This window comes from Pectinophora gossypiella, chromosome 18 (assembly GCF_024362695.1).
Source record: "Pectinophora gossypiella chromosome 18, ilPecGoss1.1, whole genome shotgun sequence".
Classification (NCBI taxonomy): Eukaryota; Metazoa; Arthropoda; class Insecta; order Lepidoptera; family Gelechiidae; genus Pectinophora; species Pectinophora gossypiella.
The window spans coordinates 6,710,986-6,723,770 of NC_065421.1; the positions used below are offsets into that span (position 1 = coordinate 6,710,986).

Sequence of the window (12,785 nt, forward strand, 5' to 3'; positions counted from 1 at the left end):
TGTGCTTATTAAATAGACCCCAGGAGGCCCGGGTTGCTTATAAACGAAATAAAAATGATAAACAAAAAAAACACATTGGCCCTACAAACAGCGCTATTACTTTTTCGAAATAAACGCAACTTTGACAGCTGCGCACGTAAATTTAAAAAAATAACTGTCAAACACAACGCCGTCAAACAAGCGGACAGAGCACTGATTCATCGCACACAAAAACTTACTTTCCTATTACTTTATAAAATACAAAAGTGCTCTGATGTTGTGAAAACACATTAAATATTTGTGATGAAAAGTGTAGAATAGGTTATATAAAAATGCGTTGGATATTATTGGCAATATCGCTGTTGCCGCATTCGCTGTTCGCGGAAGTCGCCGATGTCGATTTAAATGAAGTGTCGGAGCAGCAAAACGCTATGAAGATAAACAAATGTTGTGAAGACAACGAGCTAATGGTCGACTCTGTATGCAGATTAGTCGAACAGTACAATCAAAGTACGTATCTTGAATGAAAATCAGGCCCTTCCTGTGCCTTTGTTGATGATACAAATAGGTTTACGATCTTCGATACGATTGTTGCTCATAGGCAGCGAGTTACGAGTAGAAAGTCGGCTAAATTGAACCTATGCTAATTATATTCAGGCTTGTATGTTTCAATTTATATTGCATGTGTTTCCTGTTCTTTAGGTGCCTGGATACCAAAGTTTAAGACAGAAGATGGAAAGGATACGAAGGTCAAACATTACCGTTTTATTAATGGAATCCCAAGATGTGAGACTACTCAGCAAAGACCGATATTTGACTTGGGGAAATCCGAGGATCAGTTAGTATATTTTTTGCTTAAATAAAATTATTACATGTTTTAGTTATCGTTTTTACAACCCATACCATATTAATAGAAAAAATGATTACTTCTAGTTTTAAAATATTCGAAAATATTTTTTTAATGCTACAGGTTGAATATGCTCTCCGATGGCCGTCTGCTGCACCTGATACATCACAAACATAGTACGGAAGACATAAAAGAAGACCTATCAAACAATATTTATAGCATACATGAGAATATTGCTTTACCCGAGGAAAGAGAACCGGCATCCTACATCTATGAACAAGATAAATATTGTATGGACAAGGTTAGTCAAATTGCTTACATTTTGATAATCTAACATCATCATATTGTCAATATGATCAATATAATTAGGTAGATAATTGGATCAACAATATACAATAAAATGCTAGTAATCTCTCTTCTATTATATGGGTAGTGAGGTGGAATACCAACCTCATCAACCCTGGTTACAGGGTTACTATAGAACCGCCAGGCCCCCTGACATGGCATAATATGTAACAATCACTTACTGACATGAGTAAGTAGTAACCAGGACCAACGGCCTTCCAAAGCACAGATCATCTTACTATGATGCTTGATGCTAGTATTGAAATAGGTAGACAAAAATTACCAAAAAAACTAACCTATTTTTCCTACGTATTGACTTACCTATTTACAAAATATTATTAAGAGTTACATAATAAAAGCTTTGATGTTTATTGATGACATAATACATTTGGACTTCTATACTAATTTAAAAAAACGAAGGAAATAAAGCATGTTTTTTAAAAAGTAGCATGGAAAATGCTGCACCGACAAGAGTGTGGCTCTTAAATTGATGATGATGATACAAATTATTCCTATTTACATTTTGGAAAGTTTTAGATTTGACTAGGCCCTATTACCAAAAGTTGCTTATATGTGCTATTTTATCTATCTATGTATAAAATACCCTTTAAAACACTCAACAAGTGGTTACATTAATTTGAAAATATAAATAAAATGTTATGTTTTATATTCTATTACAGATTCTTCTAAGCAACTCAAATATAACAGGGGTATATGCTCTCATATGCGTTCCTGAAGTAAAAATAAATTGGAGAGATACAGATTTCATTCTCAAGAAAATCCTTAATCCACTGTTCCATGCCATTGCTATGGTCCTGTTTCTGTTAGAAGCTATAATTTATTTTGTGTTGCCTACTTTGAGGGATCTTGCCGGTAATATAATTACGACGATCAGTGTCTGTCTCATTGTAAGCCAGGCAGCTGACTTGGTTCGAATATTCACCGAGTTTAGTAATCATGTTAGCTTCATGATAACAGGTAAGATTCTATACATCTTCTTCATTTTTCTTATCGTTCCCTCACTGCTGCTGAGGAGGTTCGGTCCTGTGTCATATGTACAGTCATGAGCAATATCATGTACCCACTTTAGAACCCTGTTGCACTATCATATTTGACATTTAATGAGACTTACGGTTTGATTTGTCAAAAAAGTTAATGTGACATGGTTTCAAAGTGTATACATATTAGTACTCATGACCGTACAGCTCTTTGTATAGGGCACTGAAAAACGTAATAATAAGTCCGACATTTTATCTTGTTTTTCTATGACGTCACTGTCTGCTTTTTCATACAAATTCCATAGTAATGTCGTGTTTTGACGTTTAATAAAAAGTAACTGTTATGACTAATTGGAAACTAGCCTATTCTATAGATCATCTGGCTCTTAATGCTAGATAGCATGAACATGAAATAAATTGTTTTGCTTTTGAAAATAATATTAAATAAAATGTAAAGTGTAAAAAAATGCCTGTTTCATTTTATTCATTGTTACTTTTGGTAACTAGTCTGAACACAATAATAATTCATTAACATTTTCAGATATTATATTATACATCAGCTTGTTGGGCGCTTTCTTCTGGTTAAATAGTTTTGGATTCTATATCTGGAAGACTTTTAAGTGAGTATAACCATCATTCATACTGATAAAATACTTCAAGTTAAGAACTTTAGAGATAAGTTCTTATCTTCATTATTCTGTATTGTATTGTCTGTATATTATGGATAGTTAACAATAACATAATGAGTGTTTATATGAGTCTACTAAAGAGCATAGGTGTCCTAACTAAAGTTTACATATTCTATCCTTTTAATAGAAATGCTCGGTGGCGCAGCGGTTAACGCGCTTGGTCTGCGATTGTTGAAGTTAAGCAACCTTCGCAAAGGCCGGTCATAGGATGGGTCACCACAAAAAAAAGTTTTCATCTCGAGCTCCTCCGTGCCTCGGAAGGCACGTTAAGCCGTTGGTCCCGGCTGCATTAGCAGTCGTTAATAACCATCAATCCGCACTGGGCCCGCGTGATGGTTTAAGGCCCGATCTCCCTATCCATCCATAGGGAAGGCCCGTGCCCCAGCAGTGGGGACTTTAATGGGCCGATGATGATGAATAGAAATGCTGTCTGTGGGACTTTGTAACTTAACATTTCAATAATTATTATTCTCCTCCCTTCTACAACCTCATCAACCCTGATCAGGGTAATTAGTGAACCGCCAAATGCCCCTGACATGACTCATGTAATGACTACTTACTTACATCAGGGGGGTTAAAAATGACACACTTATATTTATATGCGCAAATGTCAAATTGCAATATTGGTTTTTTAACCCCCCTGTAAGTAGTAACCGGGACCAACAGCTTATCGTGCCTTCCGTAACATGGATCATCTTACTTTAGTACAATGAAGTGATAAATAGTTATGTACGCCGTAATTGGGTCGTGTACTAGTGTCAAATTAAATTACGAAATTCTGATTACTAAATAAAGACACATCTAAAACTAATGAAAAACATTTTCTTTTTTCTATTTTACTTATTTATAAATTTTAAACAAGAAAAACGTAATAATAAGTGCGAAATTTTATCACGTTTTCCTATGACGTCACAGTGTGCTTTTTCAAACAAATTCTATAGTAATTTCGTGTTTTGACCTTTAGTAAAAAGTAACTGATTTGACTAGTTGGAAACTAGCCTATTGTCATATATATTAGTCACAATACCGTAACCTTATAAATGTAGAATGTTTTAATGTATGTGATGTGATTGTACTTTATAAATAAATGGTGAATAATTTTTATTTTAATCATTATTTATTCCAGGTCAAGAAATGTATTTCTCCGAGTGACGGACGTCCGTAAATACTGTTACTATTCAGCGGTGGTATGGTCTACAGTAATTATGATGGCGGCTCTAGCGATCTGTGCTCACTTTCTTCTGGACACGGGGACGAATCCAAACAGAAAGATGCGGTCACATTTCTCATCGTCAATCATAGACAATGATATCGAACAAGAAACAATAGGTAATTAATAAACATGACTCTTATTATTTATGAAATGACTCTAAATTCGAAATGATTTCCTAAATTACTTCATCATGATTGCAGGTTGGCTGGGTATAGCAATATTCTTCACCCCAATAGCTTTCACGATTATATTCAACGTATTCTTCTACGTCACGACTTTGAAAGTTATTAAGAGGATAAACATCTATGGAAGAATTCACTATAAACTCAAAGGATGGTATGTAACAAAGCGTAATAAGGTGTAATTCTAAAATAGACATAAATTGGTAGTCAAATGTGAAAACACTTCGCCTAGTACGAAAGAAACGAGATATATGTCTCTTTTGCACTAAAAGTATACAGCTTAGTATGAAAGAGACGAGAGATATGTCAATCTAGTCACGCTTGAAAATATATAACTTTGTTTCAGTTTCGACTTATTCCTGCAACTGTCCCTAATAATGACGATAGCATGGCTTTTCCTGCTGTTGTCATGGCTCAACTTCGACGGATTAATATACGCGCACATAGTCGTCAACCTACTACAGGCTATCCTAGTGTTCTACGTGTGTGTGGTACGACAGTCCCACGTGACGTTTCTGTTGAGGAAGAGCTGCTGCTACGCAGAACCGGTCCCCACCGGCGAGTGGGGGGACGAAATGACGCACATGAATGGTGGTAACTATTAAAGATAATACTCAAAGAATTGGAATTAAGAATCTCTATTGACGCAACTTCACAAACATAACACTTGTAGTACCTAAGTATTTCAGATTTTCACAAAAGAGGCACAAGTAGATGATAGTTTAAGGTTTTAAGTGGTTTTAAAGTGTGAATGGTGATTATAGGCGAGTGCAAATCTATCGGGTGGCGTTGTTCTTTACCCAAGAAGAATTTAATCTCGAGCTTATTCTATTTCAAAATAACATGTGTGCGGGAAAATGTTCAAATGAACGTCTATAAAATAGATTTTGTGTAAAATACATATTTTATACATTATAAAGCTATGTAACTCTCATCGCTTCTCCATAGATTTGTGAACGCCCGAAATTACTTTAAATTAAATGAAAGAATCTCTGACAAAAGTAGATTGAAATATCAACGTGTGTAGATTGTTTATGATATGTGCTGCCACTAAAGATATTATGTACAAATAAGCGAACTTTACAAAATATGTGCCTTGTTATAGTGTCTTATATGTAGTGTAATTATTTGCCTAAGATATGTTGTGACAGGGTCGTTTATGACAAAGGCTACAGTGTATTGTGTCCTAATTGGTTTTTAAAATATATTTTTGTGATAATTATTAATTTGAGTGCTCACAGCGGATACTTAATTAGATTAAAATTGCACTTGTTTACAATTTTGTGAAAAGCACATAAAGTAGCTAAGCTTTTGGTACATAGTTTAAATATTAGGAAAAGGAAAGGTATTGAATGTTTGGAATTGGAAAGGTATTGAAAGGTATTATGAAAGACTGCAACTGATGTGATGGCCTTATTCCAGTGTTTTTTTATTGAATTCAGTAAAGCCTTAAAAATCCGTCCTTTAAAAAAAAATATGATGCAGCTAATGTGGTTTGTGATAAATAAAGGCAGTATATTCGCTCTCTAACGCTAAACTGTTAACTTCTATCATATAACTTTGCTAACTCTTATAATAAATTATGAATTTATCTTGACATATTCCAAATAATAGATCGTAAGTAATAGCATATATAGTCAGTAACACGCATTTAATTTTATACCTTTTCTATTGGATTTATTCAAATACCCATTAAAATTTATGAACAATATATACTGTTTTTTCTTTCATCTCTATACTATAATTACTGTAGTGAATTCGGATTTGGGACGAAGAATTTCAATGCCGTCGACGAATATGATCGTTCCTAAAAATGTGCTTTTATATACAGTGAACAAATTTACCTATTTGTCAAAAGTATTGAAGAGCGAACATTAGATTCGCTGGTTCAGTCGTGTAAACCACCCTACTTATACTCTTATCCCACCTAAAAAATGTAAACCTATTTGATCAATACTAAACCCGATCTAAACGCTCCTAAAGCTGGTGTAAATAATCGTAAATGCATTCTAAACGATCCCTAAAGGCGAGCGCGCCGAAGTCCTCGCGTTTTGCGGCAAAATGGGGGGCCGTGTGGCGCAGATAAGTGCGCGACGTTGCATGCGATTTCATACATCATCTCCCTAGCATTATCCCATTTTTGACAGGGACCGCTTACCTAACCTGAAGATTGGACAGGTCCGGTTTTTTTACAGAAGCCACTGCCTGTCTGACCTTCGAACCCGCGAAGGGAAAACCAGCCCAATACAGGTTAGGTCACAAACATGAATTCGAAAACAAATTCGACAATCATTGGTTTAGGCCTGTGCTGGATTCGAACCTGCGACCTCAAATTGGGAGGCAGGCGTTCTACCAACTGGTAGCCCACGGCTTCGACGACAACACGATTTCATACAAAGACTTATAAATAAATGGCTCCGGCGCGTACGGGTCCTGCGGCGTGTTTAAATGCGCGGTAACCTTACACTGGACCTGTCAGTGTAATAAGTTGACAGAAAAGTTCCATAATAATTTCGTGTTTTGACGTTTAGTAAAAAGTACATGATTTAACAAGTTGAAAGCTAGCCTGTTCTATCCTAAAGTCACTGACCTGTGAGAAGAGCTGTCCCTCGGGCCGTCTAGACAGTGAGGCGAGCTGGCAGCGCACCACCAGATGACAGTCATCCATGACGGTGTTGAAGAAGCGCCTCGTCGGCAGCAGCGCCTCCAGGTCGATCATCAGCTCCAGGAAGCGCTCGCAGTATCTAAACATATTCACAATATTTTAGAAGATTGTTCACTGATTTGTAACATAACACGTGGTCACGTCTATATCCCAATAGGGGTAGTCAGAGGCATGACGTGACGTGTCAGAGGCATGAATGACGCATGACATGCCGTGTCAGAGGCATGAATGACGCATGCCTACTGCCTTAGTTCATCTTGTGATGAACTACCACAATGCGCAATGCACAATGTGTTGTGATGCGGCATGCGTCACTGAGCTTTCTGTTAGACCAACGTGATAGGTGCCCTCGCCGTTTATAATGGTCGAACCTACTGTGTTAGTGAAAACTGGAGAAAACTGCGATGCATTGTTAACTCATTGGTGCAACTCCTGTTCTCGAGTTAGGTACCAAAGCACACCCCGGACACTTCATACAAACAACCTTGTTTTACACAGACACTACACATTGACATTATCGTACACGCGCATCTGTGTGTGTGACGTCTGACACCGTACGATTCAAGTCTAAACTATGTTCGAGGGGGAGTGAGGTAAACCTAGCTCAGACACTGGTGGGGAGCGGAGAGTTGCTATACGTAGTATTATTCTTTATTCTATGACCAAAAGACCACAGTGACTGTTATTCAGTACCACACATACACACACTCCTCGGCAGCTATGTTTAAGTCCCATGTGTGGCACACAGCTGTTGGTGTACTCTGGCTGGTGCTTAGAAGATGGTAAAGAATACAGCGATTGAGTTGACCACTATAGATTTTTAATTGAGGCACACAAATGGGGAAGAGATGAAAAAATTAAAAGTACTTGAATATTTTTCTATGAGTAGGAATAACCTTTTTCATGAACATCAAAAAGGTTCAGATTTTTCGGTTGCGTCAAATCGTTATAAAAAAATAAAATGTTTTTTTTATTACGCCTATTACTACGTATGTTCATCCATTCCCCATTACATGTTACTTGCAGTCAATTGTAGAAGAAGAGAGAAAAATGTATTGCCATTTTAAACAAAAATAAAAAAATGTTGCCAACACCATGTAATGTAATAGGGGACGAGTTTACTAACCGGGCACAGATTATATAAACCACGTGATATCGATAATAATGCCTTACCTGACTTTATAGACATCAATGTCTCCCGTAGCGGGTATGCTCTCGAGAATCCTCATAAACTTGATCATCAGACGCTGCAGGTACCTTCGCTCCCACTGCAGCCTGTCCAGCAACTCCGGCTTGTCCTTCTTTTGTATCGCTCGCCAGTACTTCCGCCACTTCGGGATCGCTTTAAACTCTTGATTCCTTCGACCTGACGACAGACAAAATATTTTTATGACATGATAACATAAGCTCACGTCTAAATCCCAATTGAAGTAGACAAGTACATCTATCGCAAGATGAACTAAGTACTCATACCTCACCAAGCTTTTTGTTAGACCAATGTGATAGGTGAGCTGTATCGAAGTCTATAATGGTCGAGCCAACTGATATGATGAGTTAAGAAATTTCTAACCTATATAACATAAACAGAATATATACGGTCACGAGCATTAATATGTATACACTTTGGTACCATGTCACATTAACTTTTTTGACAAATTGAACTGTAAGTCTCACTCTTCTCTTCTTCCTTGCGCTATCCCACTTTAGGTGGGGTCGGCTCTCCTAATTTTGCGGCGCCATGACATTCTGTCTAGGGTTGTTGGGTCGGGTAAATTTTCATTTTTCAATAATCGGGACATGGTCCACCAAGTATAAGGAGGGCGTCCTCTGCCTCTTTTGTTCTCGGGCAGGAAAAGAGCTGTGTGGACTACATGCTGCTGGTCTCTCCGCATTACGTGGCCATACCACCTCAATACAGCCTCCGTGGTCTAGTGGTTAGAGCATTAGGCTCACGATCTGGAGGTCCGGGTTCGATTCCCGATGGGGACATTGTCGAAATCACTTTGTGAGACTGTCCTTTGTTTGGTAAGGACTTTTCAGGCTTGAATCACCTGATTGTCCGAAAAAGTAAGATGATTCCGTGCTTCGGAGGGCACGTTAAGCCGTTGGTCCCGGCTATTAGCCGTAAAAACACCTCCACCAACCCGCATTGGAGCAGCGTGCTGGAGTATGCTCCATACCCCCTCCGGTTGATTGAGGGGAGGCCTGTGCCCAGCAGTGGGACGTATATAGGCAGTTTATGTACCACCTCAAACGACTTTCTTTCAGCTTATCGGGTATAGGGGCTGAACTGTAAGTCTCACTAAATGTCAAATATGTTAGTGCGACAGAGTCCTAAAGTGGGTCCATTATATTGCTCATGACTGTACATCCCGCTTCGGGAACATGCTTCCCTTCATCAATCGGAAAGGGTACATACTTCATCATGCTGATAGCTTCAAATAGAAGAGTTCCGAGCATTGACCCACTAATTTCGCGATCTTTGACATAGGTACTATGTACGACGTAATAGCAGCTGTTATCACATACCTATCTTTAACTGTCGAAGGAATATTTAATCAACAAATGGGTATCCTGTGTCAAAGATTAATTATGAAATTCTGATTACTAAATAAATACAGATCTAAAACTGACGAAAAACATTTTATATTTCTCTATTCAACTTACTTATGAATTTTAATCAAGAAAAACGTAATAATAAGACATTTAATCATATTTTTATATGACGTCACAGTGTACTTTTTCATACAAATGCCATAATAATGTCGAAGTTTAGTAAAAAGTAACTGACTTGACTAATGCAAGAAAAATATTTTTTTCTTATACATCCTTGACAACATGGCTGAAGAATTTGAGTACCAACCTTCCTGCAGACTGATCCACATGGAGAGCGAGACGAGCCTCTTAACCTGGTCGCGGCACAGCTGCACCTCCATGCTTCCGAAGCAGTGGTTCAGGAACAGCAGCAGCGCCGTCTGCTCGCGCATGTTGCGGCTGGTGTGGTCGTCCGCAACACTTGCCCGGAGGACCTGCTCGAAGAATGCTGGGAAATGCTCCGGCTTCTTGAGAAATGCCTGGAAATTAAAATCAAGCAGTGTAATTATATTTTTGATTTGTAGTAAGTACATATCATTCGACGTCATATTTTTTGGGTAATTTTTGCATCAATTGAGTTCTCTGTTCACTATTCAACTTTAAATACTACTATACTGTTTTTACATTTCAACTGGAATGCTTGAAATGAAAAATATTTTCTATTGGCTCAAAATCTCAATCGAAAGTTGACTCAAAGATTGCTTATATCGAGAACGCCGCTTTTGCCCATTTTAGCTTTTTTCCTTCCCCTTAATGGTGCCAATTCGGACGACAACCAACTTTTTTTAACTTACTTTGACAGGACTAAAAGTAGCTCTACCTCTTTCTTGTACTTTTTGTAAATGATAGACAGCACTTGTTCACATCATCACTAATTTAAGAGCCACATTGTCGGTGTAGCCTTCTTCATGCTACTTTTTTAGGGAAAAATTGGGCAGTGGTGTCCCCATTGACGTTTAAAGGCTGTCAAACTTAGATTAAGTTTATGTGCACCTGAATAAGCACCATTGTGTATGCAATAAAATGTAAATTTATTCGTAAGTGACAAATGGCAACAATGTACCTGCCAAGCGGGCACTCTCTCGCGGAACTTCTCATTGATCATGACGATGATGGACATCATGTGCGCGTGCGACGCACGCCCGGCCTCGTAGTGCGGCCACAGGTAGTTCTCCAGGTACTGCGAGAATTCTAACATCATGATCCGGCGTACCGCGAAGCTGGAAATATTTAGAACATTGTGTTACTACTATCGTATTTTTAAAATATCTAGACAATACTTCAATATCACCTTGAAAGAAGGATTGAAGAAAGAAAGAAGTGTGTATAGCAGCTCAAATCAAAATTATCTCATCTTCATTATATTCATGCTTAATAAAAAACAACATAAATTAAAAAAAGTAAAAGTATCTCCTTAGAAAAGTACAACAAGTAGAACTACTTTACTATCACAAAATAATACCAACATATTTTAATTACATTTTACAATATAATATTTTTTTCAATATGCTTTTATAATGTTCCATCAACATTAAATTATTATTACCATTTTTTTATTTCTATTTATTCACAAACCCACAACAAAAAATAAAACATTAAACACAGCAGTCCACTTGCAACAGTTGAATTTTTAAAAAAGAAATGGGTCATTGCCCTCAATCTATGAGGCCGTTGACCCTGGGAGTTTCATTTGTTTTAATCAGTTAGGCTCTGAAAGCCTTGAAAGTAATTGTGTGATGTGATTATTTTGGATTTATTTAGTATTACTTACTTGTTGGCAAGGATCTCTGATTGGTATATTGACTCCACAATCGAGGCATCGTAAGGTAGGTGGTTGTCCTTAGTCTGTGGTGCCCAGTACTGGTTCGCAAGCTGTGGAATGCAACCATGTTGATTTATTTAACAATTCAATATGGAATGTTACATAGATTTAGTTAAAGCTTATGTGTGGATAATACCAGTAGGCTGTTTGGATTAAAATTGCAATGGCTAAGCTTGAGGCCAACATGAACTCTGTATAAATTGATGAGACTCCACTCCACACTGCCATAACTGCATGCTCTATGTACCGGTTAAGAACACTGCTATAGCTGCTCAAATTACTTTCTAAGTATTTCCTATACAAATGAACAATGAGTAAAATATATGCAAAATCTATGTTTTCTAAGTACATAATGTAATTTAATATAATAAATAATTATTACTAAATTAATGTTATAAAATAGTAAGCCAATATACCTTTGAATGGTAAAGGGATATCAGAAAATATACAAGAGTAACAACATATATTTGTTTATGTAGTAATATGTCTATGAGGATGTCAATGACCAGTATCTGTTCCGTTTGTCTTTTTTAATATTTAAATCACACGTCACTAATTTAGGAGCCACACTTTTGTCGGTGTACCATTCTCCATTCTTGTCAATCAAAAACCAATTCCTTCACTTCCTTATAAGACACAACATTTATATATAATTATAATGTAATCATATTATAGTTTTAACCCCTGCTTATTAGTGTCCAACAATGTAATTAGAGTATCTGTCTATTAATAAATCTCTGATAATTGTTGTTGATATTATAGTATTATGAAAAACCTTCTAACCAAAAGATAATTTCGGCATATGTACCAAATAGTATAAATCGTCATACACATATGGAGATGAAATTTATCCTATTGGAAAAACATATTTTTTCATCTCCCGAGTGTAACATCTCTTATCATTAAGTCATAAAAAAGAAACAATGATTATAGTATAGTATTTATTAAGTCTTATTATCTATTGTGATGCTTTTAGTAAATCACGTAAATATCAGACACCTTTCGTTAGGTTAGAATTTAACCTGAATGAGTCTCGGATTTTATCCCATTGACAACATCGGGAATAATATACCGATACCATTAACTGATTGTATGCGACAGGGCCGTATGAAAATAACCATATTTTAAAAACTTTGCAATTAAACTGGTGCAAATTAATCAACATTGTGAAACTATTATTAATAACCTCACTTTTAACACTTACTTGAGTTATTCGATCAGCGTTAATTTGTGAGAGAGTTGGTAGAGGTATTTTAGGTTTCTCTCCAGGCGTAGGAACGTCTGCCTTCATTGTCACAAATTGAAATCAAATATTGTTTGAGATATAAACATGAAATTACACCGCAAGCGTTTATCAACAACGCAAACGTCAAAATTCAGAACTGTCAAAAAAGCTCGTTTAGAAATCAAAGCATGATTCGTTTAAAAATGTTAAGAAGGACATATCAAT

The 12,785-nt window shown here is 36.8% G+C and overlaps 2 protein-coding genes across 2 annotated transcripts in view; one reads left to right on the plus strand and one right to left on the minus strand.

The window, feature by feature from the left end:
* LOC126374962 (RNA helicase aquarius) overlaps positions 1–12,704 on the minus strand; it is a 78,726-nt gene extending 66,022 nt beyond the window's left edge. Inside the window, exons 1-6 of the mRNA XM_050021760.1 lie at positions 12,540–12,704; positions 11,285–11,385; positions 10,577–10,733; positions 9,782–9,992; positions 8,092–8,284; positions 6,844–6,997 (exon numbers count right to left, since the gene is read on the minus strand). Of these exons, the coding sequence (XP_049877717.1) occupies positions 6,844–6,997; positions 8,092–8,284; positions 9,782–9,992; positions 10,577–10,733; positions 11,285–11,385; positions 12,540–12,626 (903 nt within the window). The 5' untranslated portion in view covers positions 12,627–12,704. The remainder of the gene's footprint in view (positions 1–6,843; positions 6,998–8,091; positions 8,285–9,781; positions 9,993–10,576; positions 10,734–11,284; positions 11,386–12,539) is intronic.
* Positions 177–5,964, plus strand: LOC126374968 (probable G-protein coupled receptor Mth-like 5). Its single transcript, XM_050021767.1, has 8 exons — positions 177–489; positions 682–817; positions 950–1,127; positions 1,852–2,149; positions 2,711–2,789; positions 3,985–4,187; positions 4,272–4,407; positions 4,600–5,964. Exons 1-8 carry the CDS (start codon positions 312–314, stop codon positions 4,856–4,858), a joined length of 1,467 nt encoding a protein of 488 aa, XP_049877724.1. The 5' UTR covers positions 177–311; the 3' UTR covers positions 4,859–5,964.
* Positions 12,705–12,785: the final 81 nt, after the last annotated feature.

Excerpts from the sequence above, each read along its gene's own strand:
- LOC126374968 (XM_050021767.1), top strand. The coding sequence starts at position 312 with ATGCGTTGGATATTATTGGCAATATCGCTGTTGCCGCATTCGCTGTTC. Across the intron at positions 2,150-2,710 it reads TGTTAGCTTCATGATAACAG|ATATTATATTATACATCAGC; the intron begins GTAAGATTCTAT and ends TAACATTTTCAG. Across the intron at positions 4,188-4,271 it reads TATCGAACAAGAAACAATAG|GTTGGCTGGGTATAGCAATA; the intron begins GTAATTAATAAA and ends TCATGATTGCAG.